The sequence below is a fragment of the Taeniopygia guttata genome, chromosome 12, assembly GCF_048771995.1.
Source record: "Taeniopygia guttata chromosome 12, bTaeGut7.mat, whole genome shotgun sequence".
Classification (NCBI taxonomy): Eukaryota; Metazoa; Chordata; class Aves; order Passeriformes; family Estrildidae; genus Taeniopygia; species Taeniopygia guttata.
Window position 1 is genome coordinate 11,754,192 of NC_133037.1, and position 24,089 is coordinate 11,778,280.

The following is a 24,089-nucleotide window of genomic DNA, read 5'->3' on the forward strand; positions in this document are numbered from 1 at the left end:
CAGGTGCTGGGCCCTGCCAGCTCAGTGGCTCTGCTGGGCTTGCTCATCACTCTTGACAGGAGGTCCAGGACAGACATGCTATCCCACAGGTGGTCTCATGAGGCAGGTAAGCCTTGCTGTTCATATGATACTTCTGCATTACACCAGAGACCAGAGATCTGAGCTTCATCTCCTCCTCAGTCACCAGCAACAATGGAAGCATTACTTACAACGAACAAAAAGAATTTTATTGGAACATATACACACAGGGATAACAGAGGTATCTGAGTAATCAAATATGGAATGTTTAAGAAAGTTAAAATAAATAAGGATACCAAGTTTTGCCAGTGCTAGGTCCAGCACCAATGTAAGTAAATGCCCTCTGAACAAGTCTGACTCTGACAGGATTATCCTTGCAGAGCCTGTAAAGATTCCTACCACCAGAAAGTGGCCAATAATTTTGGAATACGAAGAGTCACAATAGTGCTTTCTACTGATGTGCATTCACACTGTTTATTCATTACTTTCGTCTCTTATTTCTTTAATAATATCTATTAAATTCTGGAGTCCAAAAACGTAACCAGTGTCTTGGCCCTCATGCACCACACTATCTTCTCCATAGTACTTGCAGGTTGTGTGGGCAAAGTCTATCATGCGGACATCGACAGTACTGGCAGTTGGTTTGTAGGCATAGGCTCCTGCTGACTCATCTGAAGATTCCTCTGAAAGGTCCTCTAGGTCCTCTGGATCCGAATCAACAGCAACTTCCTGCCTTTCCTTTCCATCATAGATGATCAGCAAGGAGCTTGAATAGAAGCGATAGGACTCCTGTTTCTCCAGCACAGACTTGAGTTCAGTAAGTTTTTTAATAACGGACTCAAAGAGTTCCCTGCGCAGATATTTGCCGTTATGAAAGAACTGGTAAAGTGCTTCTTTGAATCCTTGGACTGAGAGTTTTCTTCCGTGGTATTTATTCATGAACATCAGCTGGCCAGTGCCTGCCTGGTAGACCTGCAGATACGAACACAAGACAAGAGAAAAGGAACAGTTAAAATTGCTGGTACATTGACATCAAAGCCTTGAGGGGACACAAAAAAATTTTAAAAACTAAAAAAGCATGCTCCTTAACACTTACAAGATGACATACTAATCTCTAAAACTGCTCTTGCACAATTATAGAAATTGCTATCAACTGATCCAGCAGTGCCTGTGCAACTCAGAGGAAATGGAAAATTCCTTCAGTTTAGATTTGAGCTTTTCCATGCAGAATGTAAGAACAAGGACTTAAAGTGAGATTAGGAAAGCTGCAGCCAAGATCTCCAAAGTCAAGCTACAACTTGTACCACAGCCACTGATTCAGCTCATTACCAGCCTCTACTCTAGGATGTACCAGTTGATTCTCAGCATGCTGAGATCTGAGTGACGGCAAACATTCCTATACAAAAATAAGGTGTACCCCATAATCATCTGTATTTGAAGAAGAGGTGCTCCTGCAGAAAAATGCCTTCCTGCAGGAAGGCAAGGGAGAGTGGTCTGTACAACTGATAGTTCAATAATGCCTAAACATCTGGGTCAAGAAAGGATTGCAGGTGCTTCCAAAGTTCCTCTCTGTTTTTCAGCACAGGTCAATACTGGAAAGTGAACAGTGGCAATGCCCTGCTCAAACCCCAGCACACTGTGGTTAGAAATGCAGCTCCCACACTTTCATTTCTGCCTCATGTTTTTCTCTGAATTTGAACAGTGAGCTGAACACCACATATGCCAACAGTCCTGCTGTGGAACAAGACCTAGCAAACACTGCTAGCATTCCTGGAATCTATTGGATAGGAGGAGAAAAGCTTCAGGAAAAAACTCCAACACAAACATGTTGTTTCTCATTTGTCACTCTAGGAATACAGAAACAAGTAAACAAAAAATTCAGGTGAAAGTCCACACAATGTCTCCTCATCTGGCAACAAGTCTTATCACATTTACCACGCACTTCTTGCCTGCACTTTGCAACAAGTCTACTTCAAGCAGTGAAAAGTGAAAGATCTGTGGCTGTTCAACGTTACAGAACAGAACTGATTGCTTCTTATTATTTTAACAAATTTCCGTGTACTTAATTCAAAATGCATGTAACTGGCCACTCCTGTAAGTGTTCCCTAGGCTATCCTGAACTGTTAATTGAATCAGTAGTTTTAACAGTTTTGAACTGCTGATAAGGTGCAGGAGGCTGTTTGTGTGTTCAGAGCCTGCACCCATTGGTGCAGAGCATGGGCTGCAGGCTGCTCCTGGAGATGCTGCCACCTCCAACTCATCAACGATACTCTAAGTCCTCACTCCCCTCAGAAGCAAACAAAGCACAGCAGCTCAAGGGTAACAACTTGTGTGATGACTACATAAACCCCAAACTCCACTAACAGAACTAGGTGCAAGCCTGCTGGCCGCACACGAGGAGCTCTCCTCTCACCTGCATGCCACAGACGCGCACTCCGATCACGGCCGAGGTGCTCTGCTGGCACTTGCGGATCTGATTCGCCTTCTTCTCCTCGGACGCGTCGTCGCCGTGCTGCCGCGTCCCCATCTTCAGGTCCAGCACACACGGGACCTCGTAGCGAGACGTCAGGTTCTCCAGCAAAATGAATTCTGACCAGTTAAGGAACAAGCCTCACAATGAGGAATACAGGTTTTAAAAACATTACCACAGATTTTATAGTGCCTCACTCTTAACATTAAGGATATCCAAAACATGCCTAGCATAAAGTAATCTAGAAAAATTACAGTTACATAAACTTAAGATGCCCTCTGTTTTAAGCCAGTTTCAGTTTTAGTGGTCCAGAGACTAATGAGTTTTCACATTAAGTAAAAACCAAATGCAATCAGTTACCCAGAAATATAACATGGCAGCTGACTTTGAACTATGACATATTTCCTGTCTGTCAAGAGACTTTTTTTTCTGTGGGAAGTGAAGATTTTGTGTGTTTGTACTACCATTCAAAACCAGTGAAGCATTCCAAAGATATCACACACTTTTTAGGCATCTGAATAATAATCTACAGTGAAATAGTGACAGTACCAGCCAAAAAATCCTATCAATTTGATCATTTATTAGTCATAGATGTTTCAGTAATCCATGACCGAAACTCCTCACACTGAGAAACTTGTTTACCTCAGTATTTAGATACTACTACTTTTGCAGGATATATCAGTTGCATCCAAGCCTACAGAAAGATCATATTTTGATAGAATGTTCAGGGTGGAAATGCTTGCCTATGGTTCCACAGCACAAAACCAACGTGCTTCGGCCTTCATGGATGCAGTCAGTTTTTTGTTTCTCATGCTCCAATCCTACATGACTGTTTATACTCAACTTTTCTTAAAGCTCATCAAAAAGAGACTAATAGAAGCAGAAACTCCAGGCACTGGAACAGCCTCTCTGTTTAAGAAACTAATGAAAAGAGGAAGAGGACACTAGTTTTTAAGATCACCTATATCAAAATGGTAATAAAAAATGACAGAACTCATCTACTTTGAAAACTCTGACCTAGAAACTGTTTTTGTGGAAGACATCAAACACTATACTGTAAAACATGTCCACTAAGCCACAATGTGAAGATTTTAATTGAGTTCTCTGAATTTCCTAGCTGAGGTAGTTTGTTACGTGCTGGAAAAGCCCATTTCTAGAAAGTGCTGGCACACCCTTCAAAGATGCCAAATAAATCACTTCAGAGCTTCAGAGTCTCTCGGGACTGCAGTTAAGCCTGCTCTCTACTCTCATCTGGAATGTTCAAGAAATAAGAGGCAGAGCCCTACTCATTCCATTGTTATGAGGTACTTTCAGGAAAGGATACTATATTGATTTCGGTGCTTTGCGTTTTCCTTCATGCGCTGTAACTGTTGCTGGTGACATTTCATGCTCCATGGATTATGGTGTTTAAACTGAGAACTGACATTTCCTTTTTTCTCTACAGTATAATACAAGACTTCAGATTTCTTCAGCCACTCAAATTCTTCCTCCAGTTTGTGACTAGAAAAACAGAACAAAATAGCAAATTAGAGATCAAGAGGAAAAATAAGCTCTTGAAGAGAGGTTGTCAATGGATTTAACTTGACAACCTATTTTGCTCAACTTCATTAACAGCAAGCAAAATCTTTATTTTCCTCTCTGTACATGTGAACAAGATGCCTATGAGTAGTGTTTCAACCATTACAAAGCCACTTCCGTACTAATATAAATGAGCACATAGCTAAATGTTACAAAACACATAGTAATCCTACTTATATATCCTTTACCTGTATGCATGGCTTCTATGAACTAATGCAAGAGGTAGCAATGCACTTTAAGGTTTATCCTTTGCTAAGGTCACTGTTTTTAGCACAACACATCACAGCTCATGGTTTATGGAGGGCACAACTAATAGGAATGAACAAGGGGGAAAATGTCACTAGCAGGATTCCTAACTAAGTATGCCATACATAGTAGCACTTAAATATGTTTGGGGTTGGTTTATTTTTAACTATTGTTTTTTTGCTTTGAGGGTGAATGCTTTTTGTTTGTTTGCAGAGATGCTTTTTTGTGGCTGGGTTTCTTTGGTTTGTGGGTTTTTTCTCTTTCTGAAGCTTCAAAAATAAACTTTGGGAAACCTGTTTCAACTGACCACAGCAGAAAAAAAATGAAAATACTCAACTTAGCCTTTACTAAGGACACACTAGTTTCACTAGTGAACCTGTCTGCACTGAAAAGGTCAGGAAAAATGAAAGAAACAAGAGACAAAAAGAAAATGAAAGCGAAAAGAGTTCTAGAGAATTCTCTGGAATTCTGGAGACCAGAATTTGAGAGGTAAAAGTCCAACTTACCTTTTCATTTTTTCCTCTTTCCTGTGCTGCCGGACCCATTCCTTCGATATCTTCTCATTTTCTAACAGCACTGTCTTTTTGTTAGTCCAGCGCAATAGCTTACTTTTGGGTTCACAGTCAGAATTATCTAAGTTTTCTAAGTTATCGTGGTCCCCGTTCAATGGATATGCTATTAGACATAAGTTTCCATCTTCATCCTCTTCAAAGCTCACTGATACCACACCTGAAGAGAAAAAGGACCCAGACAGTTATGAACTGCTCAAGCGACAAGCAAGCCTCTTAGAACACGTTCTTTTACACTAAGAATACAGCAACTTTATTATTTCTCTTACCCCAGTCCTTAGTTTCTATCTTGCCACAGGCCAAACCTCATCTGCCAACCTAACAAATATCAAAAGAGCTAGACAAAGATGACACCTCACAAAAAAAACAATTTATCATATTGGCAAAACAATGATACAAAAGATAATTTTCTCTCTGAGGCAGTCAAGTAATAATCAAAGAATAACAGGACACAATTTTAATTAATAAAAGCTTTTATTAATTAAAAAAAATCTGACTGGTCTGATTCTAAGTGAGATGTAAAACATTTGTTAACATCTTTCAGTGAAAAGTAACCTGCACAAAATAAAAATTCACACTAAAAACTTTTTAAATTTTGCATGACAGCAAAGCAAGAAGCACTTCTCCAAACAATACTTGATTAATAGATCCCAAGGGAAAGGAAAGATGTGCAAGGAGAGCAAAACAAGGGAAATGTCACATTACAACAGAAACTAATCCAAAAGCTTCCACTTAAAATCACCATGTTTAATGATACATTTCTTCTATTTTTTTTAATATATTTTATTGATACTGGTTATGCAGCAATCTTGTGGAATAAGTAACAAAAATGCAATACAAAGTAAATCTGTTTGAGGTACAGAAACATGGTGAACCTCAAGAGCATTTTTTCTCCTCATCCTCCCCTCAGGAGTCTCTAGAGCACTGCACTGTATTTTAGGAGTCTTAGTGAAGCACTGACAGATGTGCCCAGTACCACATGAATAAGTCTCAGGGGTTAATGGAGAAGCCATAACAATTATCTGAATTGTTTTTTATTTTGTTTTCCATTCCTCTATTTCAGTTCAATCAGTCTGCACAGTTCTTGCAGCTCATCACTAGCTGGGGGAGAGGTCTTGGTGAGAGACTGGAACTCCTAAGCTGGGCAGGCAGCTCCCAGACCTGCAGTGGCTGGGGCAGGAGGACAGAAACTCTGTCCCGCTGTCACAAAGGAAAGGACAATGGGGAAAGGGTGGGGGAGCAGCTAGCAAATGGCTTCTTTGCCTTTTCTCTGGAAAAAAAAAAATAACAGAGGTGGACCAAGAGAGGCCCCTTCCTTCTAAATCCCTCCCCATGTTTCCCAGAAAGCCACATACACTAGTACAATTGTTCTATTACATTTTGAAAAGTATCATTCAAAGATCAGATTTTTTTCCAGTCCAACAGAACTTGTAATTAGACATGGCAGAAAGTCTCTGTAAATGAGCAGAGATTATTAACTCTGAAACATCACTGAAGTCTTCCATCACTTTCACAAACAAAACACAAAACTTCATCAACATCATGTTGTTAAAATCAATGTGCTTTAAAAAGCAATTTCATTTTAAAAGAAGTCCTTCAGACATATTATTTATTAATCACCAGGCAGCAGTTGATGGAATAGGAGAAAGAATAGGCAGTATTCCTGTTAACTGGTTCAATTCTTAGGAGAACTGGAATTTCCACTCCTACATAACTTCTGACTCAGCCTCATCACAGCTACTTGATCCTTGCCTACCTAAATGCCATGAATTTTCACTTCCTTAATGGCAGAAATAACACTGTAAGTATTCAACAAGACACCTTACTGGCATGTACTTATTGCAGTTGAAATGAAAGTCAGAGGAGAAATCAAAGCACAAAAGAGACCACAACTAAGCTTACACAAAACACTATTATCCATCCTTACCAAATCCTTTGTAAACAAACATTAAACAAGTAGCAAAAAGAAAAAAAAAAATTTAAATCCACACACACAAAAAAAAAGGCAGATAATTACTGAAAATGTTCTCAAGCTGTTAGCTACTTACCTGTGCCTAAGGGACATATATGGGCTATCACCAGCAGAGTTGCTCTACTCTAATGCTGTTAGTAGCCCAAACAGCAGCTTGGAAAGCATTTCCACCCTGCAACTCCACAGCCTGCCTCAGACAACATCAAAATACATGAAAAAAAACCCTAAAATCTCTTCCACACAGAAGAGATTTCAGAGAGAACAGAGAGCACAGCACACTCGCATTAACAGAAACCAAAAGCCCAACCCCATTCAAAGGTTTGGTAACTTACCCTCATATTGTGGAGTGAATTTACGCATTTCTGTTGGGAGAGTCTCATAGAACTGGTGTTCTCGCTGAATAAGAGGTTTACAGATGGTCTTGTCATTAAACCGGAGGACACAGGAGTGTCCTCCTACTTGGTGGACAAAAGGCTCGAGTAAGACTCCCTTGGAATAGTGCTCCACTTCCATTGCTCCAAATGCTGGGCTCATCCTTGTAGCACATTAGACAGAAGACGGTGGCAGTAGTGAAGGCAGTTCAGAGCCTGAAGGCTCCGGGAGCCGCAGATTTTTATTCAAAGTCTGTTAAGGCAAACACAAGAGAGCGGCGGCCGTAAGTGTCGGCGCTGCGGGCAGCGCGGCGGGGCCGAGCACAGCGGGGCCGAGCACAGCGGAGCGCGCAGCTCCCGCTCCGGACGGGCCGGGCCGACTGCGGCCGAGCGCGGGGCGCAGCCGCACAGGCTGCGGCGGGCCCGCCCCCGCCGCGCCTCAGCCAATGGGAGCCCAGCGCAGGCTGGGGCGGGCCCGCCCCCGCCGCGCCGCAGCCAATGGGAGCCCCGCGGGGCGGGGCGGCAGCCGAAGGAGCGCCGCGGGCAGCGCCGCCCCGCGCTCCGCAGAGGGAACCAAGGAAAGGCAGCCCCAAGGAAAGGCAGCCCCAAGGAAAGGCAGCCCCAAGGAAAGGCAGCCCCAAGGAAAGGCAGCCCCAAGGAAAGGCAGCCCCAAGGAAAGGCAGCCCCAAGGAAAGGCAGCCCCAAGGAAAGGCAGCCCCAAGGAAAGGCAGCCCCAAGGAAAGGCAGCCCCAAGGAAAGGCAGCCCCAAGGAAAGGCAGCCCCAAGGAAAGGCAGCCCCAAGGAAAGGCAGCCCCAAGGAAAGGCAGCCCCAAGGAAAGGCAGCCCCAAGGAAAGGCAGCCCCAAGGAAAGGCAGCCCCAAGGAAAGGCAGCCCCAAGGAAAGGCAGCCCCAAGGAAAGGCAGCCCCAAGGAAAGGCAGCCCCAAGGAAAGGCAGCCCCAAGGAAAGGCAGCCCCAAGGAAAGGCAGCCCCAAGGAAAGGCACCGCGGCCACCCCGGCCAGCCCCGCCGCACCCCAGCGCCTGACCGCCGACACAGGCACGGACAGCAACCAACCGACGTCCAGGGTCGGCCGTTTATTTCACCGGTTCATTCACAATAACATGTCAAATACCGAAAATATTATACAGATGTAAGCTCTTCACGGGCAAGCCATAATGCTAATGTGCGTTTTTCTAAGAAGGCTTTTCCACCCCCCACATTCAGCAGAAGGCAGGGTCTGTGCTAGCTGCATCCCAAACATCTGCTGCTGTACCCTGTGACCGCACAGTGCTCGGTTCTGGCCAGACACCAGTTTAATGTAACCTGCGCTTCAGAAAGCAATTAAAGGAGCGACGCTGAAAACTAAAACATGACTGTCTTATTCTTTGCCTTCCAGTAAATTTTTAAGTCAAGTTACTCTAATTTTAGACCAAAGCTTTAATGATTAACTTTTTGCGGCTAAAAACAACCTCATAGTCATTTTGCCTGAAGATAGTTACACGAACAATAATGCACTTAATTCAAAGAGACTACAAAGTGTTCTAGGTCATAGGTCTATTTTTATTTGTCCTCCTTAGATATTTAACAGCTTTACATTAACTGGAAAAGCAGAGACCTGCAGGCTTAAAGCAGCGGCGTTACCAGAACTACAGACGCCTACAGCATGTCCTGGACATAAGAGCATTAATTGAATTAAACAACTAAACTGCTTAAAGAAACAACAGATTGATCAACTGAATGAACTCCAGGTCCTGGAATGTTTACTTGCGCCTAAGGATAACAGGTCAATAAGAGCTGAACATGTTTTTTTTGGTGGGGCTTTTTGGTGTTTTTTGGGTTTTTTCCCTCCTTTCTTCCAAGCATCTTATTTGACAAAACATTACCAGGTTGTTGGGGTTTTTCCCCCTTCTATCTGGAATAGTATTCCCCAGAAACAATACTGTCTTCTGATAACCTATATTATTAAGATTAGAGCAGTATCAATAAACTTTAATTTCTCTTTGTACTACTTTTAATTTCCTAGTCTTCTTTTCCTAATGCAGCTACTACATAACCACAGAATTTTCTAACCTACCTCAGCATCAATTATTTGACAACTCAGAGACACACATACATATAAAAACCTCTCAGTTACACCCCAAACACAAGCCACTTCAAAAGAGCACTATTACTGCTCTAGAGTCACAGATTTATTTCTCCATGGCTCCCCAAAGTAGCACCCACTCTATGCAGAGCCACACTGTTCTTCATTAAGGCTCACCTGCAAGTTGGCTTACCAGCACGTGTAACACACTTGGAGCTGCCTCCAAACACTTGACAAACCACATTACCTCCTGAGTAAACTCTGAGAATTGTTTCCATTTTCTCTTACAGAAATGATAAGCATCAGTCTGTATACTGCACCAGTAATTTTACAACTCTTGAGTTTTCACTAGGATTTTTTAGAGCCAATAATGCCTCCGGTCCTCTGGCATTTCCAAGGGAAAGCCAGAAGCGTGCCAGGTTTCACTGGAGGTGCATTTCACACATACATGTGAAGTGCCAGAGCTTTACACTGGCACAGCCACATTTAACAGCCTTGTAGAACAGCAGCAGTACAAGAGCCACTTTTTCCAAGTCAGCATCACCACTCTGTGACTGCCTTCCTAATTATTCCTGATACAGAGACACGGATTGCCAAGTGCAGTGATTCAGACTGAGAAAGTACTTTGCAACATCCTTTAACCTCAAACACTTAAATCGGTCCCAGTCCTCCTGCATTACAGTTGCATCAGGAGTTAAGCCTTGAAGATATTTATGCCAGAGAAATGACTCTAGCAAACATAATCTCCAACACATACTGTACACCTTTTTTACCCAACACATCTTCAGGGAGCTCATTAGTAGCAGCTCAACTTGTTTGCTTCCACGGATGCCCAAGTGGTCTGGACAATACTTGTATGCAGATTGCACTCAGCAATGGAACTGCCAAGCACAGAATTGGACAGGACTACTCATTCTACTTCACCCTTTCCTGAACAAGTAAAATCTGGCAGCACATCACACAGTGTAACTAACCATTCGAGGAAAAACAAAGTTTTTTTAGTGCTCTGGTATTATACAAATTATCAGATAAGTGATTAGAAGTTACGCAGTATTTATAGGGGTTGGGGTTTTTTTGAGAGAAATGTTAGAAACATTTGTAGGTAGTCAAACACAGTGTACCCAATCAGCAGTACCACAAAAAGACACATGTGAAACTACCAGAAATAAAGGGAAAGGCTAGCAGAAATGAAGATGAGTTTACCGTGCCTGTATTAGAAAGCTCTCCTTCTGTTTTTATCTTCCAAAAACTACAACACAACTCGCCCATGTTCCGTTTCTATGGCTGACTCTTTGTAGTACATATCCCTGCTGAAAAAGCTCTATTAATACAGCTCTGCAGCAGAAACTGTGTGCAAGGACTGCTGAACAGAGCATCAGCAAGGACTTCCCTGCTAAAAAGCCTTTAGCCAAGCTCCTTAGTTGTGCAAGGCAACTTAGTGCCTTTTTATGAACCTAAACCACATCAATGTGAACACAGTAACAGTACTCAAGAAGACAGCAGCAAGACCACACAATCTTGCCAACATTTTAGGTTTCAAATGAAGCCTTAGTTTTCACTTTGATCAATTAATATATTTTAGCCATTCAAGAAGCACGGTTTACCTAATAAATTCAGTCTCTTTTCACCCAATGAGATTCTTCTCACTTGAAAAAAGGTTTTGAGTAAGATCTTACATTTTTTCTGCTGCGTGCCTTAACATTACCATTACAAACAATTGGGATTTGTTTATGATTTTGGCTTTCCTTAATATCTGGAATTTTGCCATTCAGACTAACAGGGCCTGGAGCGCAACTGTAACGCCCATCAGAAATGCTTTGCACTGTTTCATTTATAAATACTTTAATTCCATAAACAGCCTCACAATATGCCAAACTGGTTCCAGTTCCTTACAAATAAAAGCTTTGACCTAAGACCAACAGTTTCAAGTGGCATTGATGTTGACCAGCACAAGCACAATGCAGTTCTTCACTGCCTTTCCTGATTCTACACCCAGATTGTTCTCAATGCTCTTTGGGAAAGAAAGAGCCCAGAACAGCTGCAACTGCAGGCTCCCTGTAACCTGCCCTTTTCCTCCTACATATTTTTAAGTGCCTTTGACTAGTTCTTGTTCAAACACATCAGCCTAAAAAGGAGACTTACTAACTCTCCATATGTGAAGCATTTTAAGAAAAAAATCTTGACATAACTTGAAGGAGCAAATAAACATGTGAGTAGACACAGCAACATTTGCTTGAGCAGTGTCATGCCTACAGTAAGCAGCAAAAGATGTTTAAAACCCAAACCTGCAAACCAGAGGTGACATTTATAGACATCTTATCCCCATCACATGTGACAATGACCATCAAAAGAATACCACAATGAATTCATGTTTTCAGGCTCTTAACATTAATCTCAGGTGACGGCATTCTTTGTAAGGTACTTCATGTCATTACAGATTCTCGACTTAGTCCCACACGTAATTACATTAATGAACACATCCTCTGGAGAGCACAGGTCTCAATTAAGCAGCAGCTTCTTCCTTCATAACAATCTCAAAAATAATACACCTCCTGCCAAAACTTTGTAATGGTAGAACTACTGATGCAGAGCTGCCCTTCTGTTAAATCTGTTAAAACTGGGTTGTCTCTAGTGCAAGCTTTTTGCCTTGGATGGTTAGCATCTTCAACTCCACACGGACATAAATCAGCTTTACAGGGACAGAAATAGCAAGGCAGCAAAGCTTTCTGCCTGTCCTTTTTTCTCAGCTCACTGGGGAGTGCAGAGGAAGCTGACAGGGCAGATATCGGCAGAGCAGAGCTGCTGCAGGGTGCTGAGCAGACAAAGCAAAGCCTCTTCCCCAAGGTTCCAAGGTGTTGTGGTTTGACACTGGCACAACACCAGGCACCCACAAGAGTTGCTCACTCACCCTGCCCTGCCACACCTGGCAGAGTAGAGAAAGCAAAAAATAACAAAGGGTTCACAAGTTGCGATAAGGACCGGGAGAAACACTTCCAGGGCAAAACAGGCTCAACTTAAGGTTGCAAAGTGAATTTATTACTAACAGAATCAGAGGGGGATAATGAGAAGTAAAATAAGCCCTTAAACACCTTCTCTCCCCAGCTCTCCCCTCCTTCCCACCAACAGCACAGGGAGACAGGGCACAGGAGTTTGTGTCTGTTCATCACAGATATTTTATTCTGCTGCTCTGGGAGAGGAGTCCTTCCCCTGTGAGGCTGTGGGGTCCCTAGCATGGAGACAGATCTCCATGAACTTCTCCAGCGTGGGTCCACTCTCAGGAGCAGCTGGTCTACAGCACCTGCTGCAACGTGAACTCCCCCCACGGGCACACAGGCCTCCCAAAACTCCTGTGATGTGGGGCTCTCTTCCCATGAGGTGCAGTCCTCCAAGGACAGGCTGCTCCAGCCTGGAAGCAGGGCCCTCTCCCTCCACTGGATCACAGCCTCCTCCAGGCATCCATCTGCTCCATCATGGGAAACTCCCCCATGGGCTGAGGGTGGATCTCTGGATCCCCTGTGGATCTCCACGGGCTGCAGGAGGACAACCTGCTTCACCACAGCCTGCAGAGAAATCTCAGCTCCGGCACCTGGAGCACCTCCTCCCCTTCCTTCTCTACTGACTCTACTGACTTTGGTGTTCCCATGTTTTTCCCCTCATATGTTCTCACCTCCTCCTCTTCTCTGACTAGAAGCAAAACTCTGTAACTTTGTTTTGATTTTCTTCTTAAATACGTCATCACAGAGGCGTTATCAACCTCTCTCACTCACCCAGTTTTGGCCAGCAGCATGTCCATCTTCAAAGCCATCAGAGACTGGCTCTGCTGGACTTGGGGGAAGCTTCCAGCAGCTCTTCACAGGAGCAATCTTTGTGGTCCCCCTGCTGCCAAAAACCAGGCCATGCAAAACCAATGTACAAGAAAATGGAGGAATAGCACAGTCAGCCAACAGGAGAGAAGAGTATCATGACCTATTAGATCAGCCAAGGAGAAAGCTGCTTCAGCCCAAAGAACATTCAGGAAGAAACAACAAAGCTGAGAATGGACACAGAAAGATGCAAATAACAAGGCAGAAAACACGGTATATTTTTGAGAGCCCACCCCTCCACTTGTTTCATGCACAAAATTGAAAAGTTACTTGAAGTCTGAGTTGGTAAGTCATACATTGCTCAAAGAGAATGACTTTTCACAGCTGAAGCAGGATAAACACATTATAATAGCCTACAATAATACACCTATAAACCAAGAATGGTCACAGGAATTTTACAAGTCCTCATATGATTGGACTGCTTGTTCCATTACTAATAATGTGGGACTTTACAAATAGCAAGGTACATTCCTTGAATCAAAGAAAGCAGAGGATGCAACTTTAGAGTATTAAAAACATTAGATATGTTAAGCATGCTACGGTTCAAAGGTCTTGCACAGCTTGTCATTAATTTTTATGAAAATCAATGCCATTCCTCCACAAAAAACACTTGTTTTATAAGTAAATATACCCAGAGCAACATCAGTAATGATTTGCTTCCAACATTCACTCTAGCTACTGCTTGGCTCAGAAACTGAATTTACTCTGATGTGTTCTATTTTCAGAAGTTCTTAAGATTAGAATGTAGACACTCATATTCTCAAATTTGTCACAATTAAAACAATTGTGATAAATTACCTCTGCATTAATTTATCACAATTGTTTTAATCAATTCCTGATTCTGAGGATGCATTATACCTCTACATATAATGCAAATGCTACATTAGGATACTTTTGGAAGCCTTCTATATCTGCAATAGAATTAATATAACTAAGTAGTAAAAGCTATAGTTTGTAATTTTTAACTCGTTGAGACAGAAATGAAGAGCCCACATAATAATATGCTTGTATTAATCCTACAGTTTTGCGAAAACTCTTAAGAGCAACCCTAAATTCTGCACGATTACAAAAAGCAAACATTTATTCTGGTAGCTAATTTGGAGGGAAAAGTTTACCTTTGGTAGAAAAGGGCACTGAAATTGTCAGTTCTCTGAATTTTTTATTTATAAACAAAAATAGAAGTATTATAAGTAGGAAATAATTCAGATTTAATAAAGCAGTCAATAGTCTTCAGCACCATGAAAAGTAGAGGGACAATGTCATAGCATCAAGGGGGAGGAAATACTAGAGTCTTTCTTTAAGAGAAAGCCTGGGGGAGGAAAACCCCCTTCTTTCTCATTAAGTATTACTTGAAACAGGTGGTTGTGATGACGAAATGATGCTGAGCTGTAACTTTCTATGCAAGCCAAGGTTATTTAAGCTCTTTTGCAGCAAATCAATCAATATAATGGTCATTAAGTTACACGACTTGTACTCAGGGATGAGTAAGCATGATGTTTTGTAGAAAGACTCAGCAGAACACTTGGAAACTCAAGAGTAACCAACTCCTTCAGACCTACATATTCAGTCTGTGGGGGCATTCCCTTTGGAAGCAGAAACACTTTTACTATAGCTTTTAGTGGTAAATCATGAGGGTGCTGGGAGTCAGACACTGTAGTAGCACATCTATCATCACCACCTACAGTCACAAAAAGCCAAGAAAGACCAAATTTTTCTCACCGCATGCGCTTTTCTTATTGCCGTGTGCTTGGGCTAGACCAATAAAAGAAGCCACCTGCTTCTTAAAATATTGATACAATGTCTTTTTTTTTTTTTTTTTAACTTATCTTTACTAAATGGCTGGTAACTGCAGCACTACATTGCTGCAGTTAAGAAAAATTAAGTAACATCTCCAGATAAGTAAACGAGTGCCTTGGATTAATTTCCCAAATTAAGGCCTGTGTACTGAAGAGGCATACTGGTTGTCCACAGAAATTTCTGAGCTGGGAGGAATCCACAAGGATCATAATTTACTTAATCATGCATAACAGATGGAATCTAGAAACCCAGAATTATACATGAACTTGTGCACAAAATTCCTACAAAAAAACATTTGCAAAACCCTTTGCGAAAATGATAGACTCCACAGCAGTCTTGGCCCATCAAGGTAGAAAGTGAAACCTGTTTTTAACATTAGTTTTAAAAACACTAGCAAACATTTAACATTAGCAAACACAAGATTTCCACCAAGGAAGAACACATTTTTCTGCTTTCTAACTGACAAAAAATACCTTGAAATTCCCTAACTTCTTCTAAGGATGTCACATCTCAAGGTACTACTCCTAGATATTTCTTCCACTCCAAAAAGAGTGGGACAGTCCAACAGCAGCTGCAATGGCAAAGGACTCGCAGCTGCTACAACAAAGTCCTGTTCTGTTGTTTTGCAGGAGTGTAAGACCGCACCCTGAGATATCCTTTCTTGTAACAGAGCATCAAGCCTTTTCTATTCACTAAGAATTTTGTCCACAATACAGAAACAAAAGACCACGCACTGAGATGTTGAAAAATGTATAAAGACACACTCTTTCAATGCAACACATTTTTTTTAACTAGCAACATGTTTATCCTATCTCCTTTTAGTCCCTAAACATGGAGCTCTAGTTTTGTCTTCCTTTAAATATAACCCAAACAGAGACATAAACACTACCACAGACGTTAAGACATGTATTTATACCTGTATATTTAACACCATAGCTGCAAAACCACCTCCTATACCAAAAAGCCTGTTAAATACAGCTTTAACAGATAAAACTTAAGAATTATGAAACATTAGGCACAACATATTGAGGGAGCAAACTACACACAAACCAATCTGAAGTTGCATAATGTTTTTTGGCTATTATTCCTCACACAAAATTATTATTCCTATTTTCCTTAAACCAGGTCTACATTATTAGGAGAAACTCAGTTTCCCAGTCCTTTTGTTTAGGAAAGCAAGACAAGTCACAAAAGCCATCTCCAAGAATTTCTAGCTTTTTCCCTAGGCATGCACTGCAGCCCTCAGCTGCAATTTCTTAAAATTCAGCAAGGAGGTTACGTGCCCTGTGCAATTGATATTTCAACATCTAAGAAAAGCAGCAGCTTTCCCTACACCATTTGTAATCCATAATCTTAACTCCTACATATACAAGTTCTGGAAAAATGCCAGTTTTACCTCTCAAGTAAAGCTATTTTATCTCCTTGGAACTAAAATAAAGCTAAGTTACAAGTTACTAAGCATATTCAGACAGGAAAAGAGCATGCAATTCTGACCCATGTAGTTTTTTCAGGGATTGTGTAATTTAAGAACCAGTCTCTTTTCCAAGTAAAAATACCATGGAAACTAAGAAACCTGAACCACCACAACTAAGCTACTTAAACTTCCTATTTAAAAATGGATCCATCTTAAAATGGTATTCTGGCATCAGCGGCCCAAATCACCAGTTGCTACAAAAAGATAGTACCGCCCTTTGTTGGGGAGAAACCAAAATAGCATTCAGCCTTTAATCTTCTGAAAATATGACAGCAAGAGCTAAATTGTGTGGATTACACACATGAAAGTATTATTCAAGACACCAACACCCTGAAGAAATTCCAGCATTAAGATTAAATAAATCCAAGGCTATGCCTTTCTCATTACTGTGAATTTAGCAGTCTGGGAACTGTATTTTGAGTCACTTAATGGAAGAACATGGGATCTTTGTCACCAGCCCTTCAGTTATGACACATTTGCCAAATATGATAAGAAAAATAATGTTCATACAGGACAAGTGTCAAGTCCCTTTCAAAGTCCACCCTCATTTAACCACACAAAGATATTCTCTCTCTGTAATTCCTTTAGAAATCCCAACCTCTAATGCTTTTTATACCATAAACACTAGGGGCCCAAAGGACAAGACTGTTAAATTAAAGCTTTGATGCCTAAATCCTACAATCCAAACTAACTCCTATGAGCAAAAATTTCCAAAGGGATGCACAGCAGAGATCATTAACAAATACATTATTATATGAAGAATGGTACCCTAAATGCACAGTTACCTATTTCATGCTTCTCATTTATGTGTATATTCATCTATACCATCAATACCCCTCCAAAAGAAGTTTAGTCCCTTTATGTGGAAAAAGGATTGAAAAGTAACCCAGAAGGAGATAGTCACCACGTTTTGAAATGCCCATCCCTATTATTAACTGTAGTTCTACAAATGTAGGTTCGAAGAATACTTCTGATGATTAAGATAAATGGAGGTTTTGCTCCAGAACAGCTCACATTAATGAGATGTATTTAAGATATATTTTAGAATTGTATTTACATTTCAAAACATCTCAAACTACTGCAAACACATCTCAATTCAGATAACACAACCCAGATTTGCATCTTAAAGGGAAGAGTTTATATGATTCAGTGACCTCTACAGGCTCTTTCCCTAAAGAGCTGAAAGTAACTGGGACCTAAGGCCTTGAACACATAGCTCCCCGCAGGGCTGCCAGTGCAATTACAGAAGTTCAAATGCAAAAGATACAGCAGAATAATTTCCATCTGCTTCTTGTTTAACTGCAGCATGACAGGATGAGAGCAAGTAAGGACAGGAGACAAGTCTTACAAGACAGACTCTCATATGGTACAACAAAACCAAGGGGAAAAAATCTAGACTGTTTCCCCTGCTAAATGCAACTCACTTCAAGAAGTTTCTTCCCATGAAAAGGACCTTTTCTGCAAGTACACCTGCACAGTACTTAAAAAATGCTTAAAAAATTATTTCTGTATTTCGTGTTTTATTGTTCAGCAATCTCCGCTTACACCATCTGGGGCCAATTACAGGCTTAGCATAATAATCACAGACAAAGAATTAATACATTTTAATCTCATACAGTTTACATATTCAAACAGCAATACAAAACCACTTGAAAAAAATCTTATCAATTTCAGTAATCTAGAAAAGGAAGCTTCATCTGGAGCTTGGCTGTATTGCTCTTACTCTCACAGCAGGCTGAAATACATTTATTGACACACAAGAGCCAGCTAGTTTAAATAGCCCAGGCAATGGGATACAGCTGGAGTATGTCTTTTATTCCCTTAAAAATATCTGTTGCTTTAGAGGCAATGTTTATAGCAGCCACCAAGTGTGCACTGTACAACTGTCTTCAAAGAGAAACCATCACTCACCAAAAAGGGAAGAAGCAGACTGGATGATTGCCAAAAACCTATTTTCTTTTCAAAATTCCACAACATAGCACCACTATCCACAGTGTGCTGATGTTCCAATTCTGCATTTCCAAAAAAACAGCACACTATGAGGGGGAAAAAAGATTTCAAGAAGTCAAGCTTATAAAAAAGGCACTTATTTTTTGAAAGCAAACATTGCACATAGTAGTGTTAAAACATTATTTACACTTTAAGACACAATCATGATTCAGCACTTAGGTTTAAATATGTCTAAAGCTTTGTTTAAATGGAACAACTTGAAGACAGTCATCCATCCTCTCACCAGGCAATTCATTGCAGGCCCATCAGCATTGACTTCATCTACCTTCACACTAAAGACATTACTTATCTAACTCCACAAATTCCAAATGACACCCCCAACCTTTTTGTTCCCTCCTTGTTGGAAATGACACAACTTTAAAATTTTTCTTATGTAACTTTGGTCAGGGTTATCCAGAACTATACTCTCAACTGTAATACTCACAGATGTCTCTTCAGAAAACTGGCTGGTTCTATTAAGCCAGAACAAATTTTCCTAAGGTATCTTGAACAGATTCCCAGTTGCAATGACAGCTATGTTAGTAGGAACACACCTACCCATCAATTTAAGCTTATATCTTCCATTAAATTGAATCAACCTTCTGAAAGTGGTAACACCTTACAAAGATAAAGACGATGCCTATCATGTCAGACAGTTTCACTTCTCCTTTCTGTAACATCATTAAACTAAATTATGTCATAAAAAAAAAAAAATTGCCATCACACTGTCTCCACATATCCAAAGCACAAGACAAATAAATTACCATTTTTCTGGAAAAATATATGAAAAAAAGAAAAGAGGTCATCTTTAATAAGCATGAAATTAAGCAGCACCCAAAATTTCTGGTAAGGTTTCAGGCAGTGTAGAAAATTTCTGCATCACAGCACTGCACAGCTTTTTGGTTATGCTCAAAGCCCTGTGTTCTTCAAGAAAGTAAAACCATTTTTGCTGTGTTCATTCTAATACAGACTTCGGCATAAACCCCCCAAACCCATGCTTTTTCTAATGAAAAATAACCTCAATAATTGTATCTTCTGCCCCTTAGTCTGTTCATTTTAAGTCTCAACAACCTGGGGTGCTATTAACCAGCTTAAGCAAGTCATCCAAATGAATTTTTTTCCCCCCTTCCTTCCAACCTTCTGGATGGCAGGACAGAAGACAGGGACCAAGAGAGGCAGTACAGCTGAACGGCTACTGTGTGAATTCAGTAGTTCCCTGGTCTGTTTGGGCTCTTAACTGGCTGATGAGTACGTGCTCAGCTCCAAACCAGGCACTGCCTGGTTTGCCACCTCTTGCCCTGCCATCCATCACGGCACACACACAAAGCAACTCTCAGTGGTCAAAGCCATTTTATGAGCAAGCCTTTCTTAATCCAGTAAAAATGCAGAAGTGGGCAGTAACTGGTTCCAGCTGTCTCCAATACAAAACCCTCCACAGGCAGAGGGTCAAAGGCTGCATGTTGATAGCTGATAACAGCAGAGTGGTACATTCTGTACCTATTATGAAGATTATCAATCCCTTATTCTGATAGCTGTCTTTCAGAGACACAGTCAGGGCTGCAATGGCTTTGTGCCACACAAGCCAAGAATTTGCAGAAGATTTCAGATTTCAAGCTCTGAACACCTGATTAAACACAACCAATGACAGACCTTCATTTGAACAAACAATTTTGTTTCCATTATGCCTTCCAGTATTTCAGATTTGCAGGAGAAATTTCTAGCTGCTTGCAGCAAGTGAGACAATATGATACAGCTTTTTACAGAAGCGGTAAAGAAAGAGCTATTTTGCAATAAAATATGTTACTATGAAAGGCCCAAAATTAACATTCTAATGAAATATCTCTAACAAAAGTTACAGAAACACATATCTGCAGCTATACCTTAAAACTCTTAAAACATAACCTCTTGATATTTGTGAACTATCTCTGTATTGTTTCAAAGATGCAATGACCTTGGATAAGAGAGGAAGCCACATAAAAGAATTACCAAGAGGAAAAATCCTCTCCCTGCAATGGAAAATTTTCATCTCTTCAAGCAAGGCAGAGATGCTCAGCCGGACCTGCGTTGCCTGGAGACCAACGGCAGCTTCTTGCCAACAGGGAGGAGCTCAGCATCAGCAAATTCAACAGCTGATAAGTGGATGAACTGAATGAGAGGCGGCAAGGTTTTTCCACACGTCAGTGTAAAAACCTGACAGCTTTCAGCTAATGGTTCTAGCTCATGCTCACTAGATAAATAAGAATTATTATGAATGTAAAATGTCAGTTTAAGAAAATTTCAAAACTGCTCTATATTTGGCTCTTACCTCCACACTTTGGGTACAACTACAGCAGTAAATACCACACACAAGATAAAAATTTTAGCTGCACCTCAGCTTCTGCCCTTTCAATCTTTGGCTACGGTATGTGAATTTTTGGAATATGCTCCTACCCATTAAACAAGTTCTGTGTTTAAGCAAGGGCACAGAATTAAGGAAACCAGAGAATTTCATCAAAAATTAAAAACCTATACCTCTGCTTAGCATCAAAAACCACATCAAATCTTGGTTCACTTCTTTGCCCCCAGCCTTTCACACTTGAAGCACAGCTCCCCAGGAAGGCCAGCATCATGATGTTAGAGAGGAGACACTTCTTTTGTCTGTTCTGGTCCTGGACCTGCTCTCAAGCTCAGGCAGGTGTTAACCCAGCTGCAGGAGCAGCACTCCTGACCTCAGAAACACCCCAGCTATCTCTCAATTTCTAAAGACCATCAAATTAATAACCACTGAAAAGAACTGACATCTATTTAATACCAGTTACTCCAGAATTTCCCTAGATCTTATCTAGTTCAATCCACTCAAAACACTCAGACAGTAAAGAACTAGAGATTTCTAAAAAGACATTCCACGTCACTAGTGAAGCAGGTCTTTCACCGCCAACCTGACAGCACACACAGCACCCTGCCTCCAGCTAACCCAAAAGGGCAGACATTTGTGTGTCACCATCGCTGACAGACTGAGACACCCCCAGTGCCTCGAGGTTTGCACCCTTCCTCTACCCTACAAAATTAAAAACATCCCCAGAATACCTTCACACTCCCCAGCTGACTGGAGAACAACTAAAGCAACACCAATACCACTGATCTGGATGGAAGCCCAACCACTGACAGGCAGCAATGAGGTTCTTTAGCATCTTTTCTCATCCTGATTTTTCAAAACGTCATGACTGACAAATGTCAAATCCTCCTTCAAAGCAACTGGTAGGGAAAGAATTTTTGTGAGTACAAAGCCCAGGATTCATACGACTGACCACTGTCCAGTTTTCCAGCTGCTTCCAAACTATCACCACATGGTTGTGACAGCTCTGATCTACCTTTCCTCCAAAGGAAACAGCAACATAAAGCTTGTGTTGCTTGTATAACTGAAGTACCATAGACAAGATAACAGACTGTTACTTTAGAAATGTATAAAGATGAAAGACAGAAAAGGCAGAAAATCAGTTTTTCAATTAAATGAATGTAAATTTATGAAAAGCTACACAGCCAAGTTTAATGTCTGGGATTTCTTACAGACAAGTACATGTGAATGGCTGTAATCCTTCCCATGATCCTTAACCAGTAGACACTTCTGAACATTTAAGATCATGTTTTAAAAATACATTTCCCTGAATTCCGGCACTTAAATCATTGGGTTCTTCCTTATTTACTGAAGAAAAAATATAACAGCAATCTGGAAGATGTTAAATCAGCAATAGTAAACAAAGTAATCATTTTTAAACCACATATATTTATATGTGGATGCATGTGTACATAAACCCAGTTTCCATTCCTTAACGTTACCAGTAAGTCCTGAAATACACAAATTAATTCAAATAAAGAAAACTTTACAAGTCTGTTTTGTCTTATATATGAGAAAAATTATGAACCAAGAGGCCAATTCTTGAGTAAAACAACCCTGACCTTGTTATCCCCAAGTGTCAGATCTGAGCTGTTCTACTACCATTTCAGTGCTGCATGTTGAGTAATGGCCAATAATACATCACCTGACTAAGAAGTTAAACTAAACATTAATACTCCAGTACCATGTATTAAAGCAAAATTCTAATTACAGAATTTGAAACAAAACTGTTCCCCTCGATGTTCACGAAAAGCGCAGGGGCACTGGATGCATTTCTAAAACACCTCAGTATATGAGACGAATAAGGCATTACGTCAAAAAAAAAAAGGGAAAAAAAAAAAAAGACAGCCTAGAAGTAGAGGGCAATTTAATGCTAGCATGTATCAGGAAAGATATCAGTGTTAATTTAAACATGCATACTTTTCACAGCGGAATTCAGGCCAAGGGCATATCAGGGTGTAACTACTAAGAAGTTGTTATTCTATCAACAACGATAACATTTATTTTTTAAGCAGGATGCCTATTTCCAAAGCCTCAACCGTGTTTTTATTTAAACCGTCTGCAGCTTCCAAGCCACGTTAAAAAGGTATTACAAAACTGTGATCCTCAAAACAGTTCCATCACCCAGAACTTCCAGTTTACGGAGAAAAAGGGCATTCTTGAGCATCACATTCACTTACGCAACACATCCCGCAGCACCCGTTTTTCATTTGGAACTATTACCGAGCGTAGCGAGCAGCCGTCAGAGCAGCAGCACACCCATCACCCCGGCAAAACGGACAGACAACGTCTGCCGGGTCACAGAACTGCTGAGTAACATTGTGAGCGGACCCCAGCCCGGGGCAGCAGCCAGGGAAGCTGCGGCTGCGGCCCCCCCGCGCCGAGCCCGGCCCGGCCGCCCCCGCCCCGCACCCCCGCGGGCAGCGCAGGAAGCGCCGAGCGGACGGGGATGCTCCGCTGTCCCCGCTGTCCCCACCCCGGCCGTACCGCATCCCCGGGGTGACTCCGGGCCAGCGCCCCCCTCCCTGCGCGCTGAGCCTGCCAATGCCCCGGGGCCGCCGCCGAGCATCCCCTCCGGGCAGCCGCCCCTCCCCACCTCGCCGGGCCGGACACCGAGGCGCGGGCGGGAAGAACTGAAGCTGTTCCCACAGTGGCGAGCGCCCCCGGGGCAGGAGCAGCGGCGGGGGCAGCGGGGCGAGCCCATTACCTGGTGCTGCGCCGGCGCCGGCGGCGGCCTCAGCGCTTTTGTTCCTCAGATGCCAAGATGGCGGCGCGGCGCGTGGCCGGCCCTCCTCGCTCCGGCGCGCCCCGCCCTCCCACCCGCCTCTCCATTGGCTGGGCGCACGCCGCCGCGCGCTGATTGGGCGCGGGCGCCGCCGCTGTTGCCAGGGGAGCGGGGCAGGGCAGCGGGGCAGGGCCGGCTCCGGCTGCGGCTCCGGCTCCGGTCCCGGGCCGGCCCTGCCTGGGGAACGCGGCCCGCGGGGATAAGCGGCCCCTCCGCGTCTGCCAGCGGCCCTGCCGCCGCTCCGCCTGGCACACACAGGGCACGCTCTCCGCCCGAGCGGGCAGCGCTGGGCAGCCGGCTGTGGCCCCGAGCTTGGAGGCACCACCCAGCACGCACAGGCTGGGGCCTGTCCCATTCACCTCCCTGACCTGTCGATCCCACCTCCGCGGGCCGCAGCACCCATGGACGGGCTCTCCTAACTTGCCCTCGGTGCCTGCTTGAAAACCATTTGTCCTCCGGTGTGCGACACGGTGGTCAGCTGGGACGGGCCCGGGGCATGG

General features: G+C 42.4%; 1 protein-coding gene across 3 annotated transcripts; it reads right to left on the reverse strand.

Annotated features, from left to right (window-relative positions):
• Nucleotides 1-205: 205 nt before the first annotated feature.
• IP6K2 (inositol hexakisphosphate kinase 2) lies at nucleotides 206-23,982 on the reverse strand. 3 transcript variants are annotated; one of them, XM_030283420.4, is made up of 6 exons: nucleotides 23,512-23,633; nucleotides 7,186-7,477; nucleotides 4,819-5,041; nucleotides 3,813-3,988; nucleotides 2,432-2,607; nucleotides 206-990 (listed from the first exon to the last, which is right to left on the reverse strand). In XM_030283420.4, exons 2-6 carry the CDS (start codon nucleotides 7,385-7,387, stop codon nucleotides 493-495), a joined length of 1,275 nt encoding a protein of 424 aa, XP_030139280.1. In that variant the 5' UTR covers nucleotides 7,388-7,477; nucleotides 23,512-23,633; the 3' UTR covers nucleotides 206-492. The 3 variants fall into 3 exon arrangements, with proteins under 3 accessions (XP_030139280.1, XP_072790770.1, XP_072790769.1); XM_072934669.1 differs by lacking the exon at nucleotides 23,512-23,633 and adding an exon at nucleotides 23,401-23,423; XM_072934668.1 differs by lacking the exon at nucleotides 7,186-7,477 and having other exon boundaries at nucleotides 23,512-23,982.
• Between the last annotated feature and the right edge of the window lie 107 nt (nucleotides 23,983-24,089).

Coding starts and splice junctions, on each gene's coding strand:
- IP6K2 (XM_072934668.1), bottom strand. CDS start 23,944: ATGGGACAGGCCCCAGCCTGTGCGTGCTGGGTGGTGCCTCCAAGCTCG. Junction 3,989..4,818: donor AAAGAGGAAAAAATGAAAAG/GTAAGTTGGACT, acceptor CTGTTTTTCTAG/TCACAAACTGGAGGAAGAAT. Junction 991..2,431: donor TGCGCGTCTGTGGCATGCAG/GTGAGAGGAGAG, acceptor TCGTATCTGCAG/GTCTACCAGGCAGGCACTGG.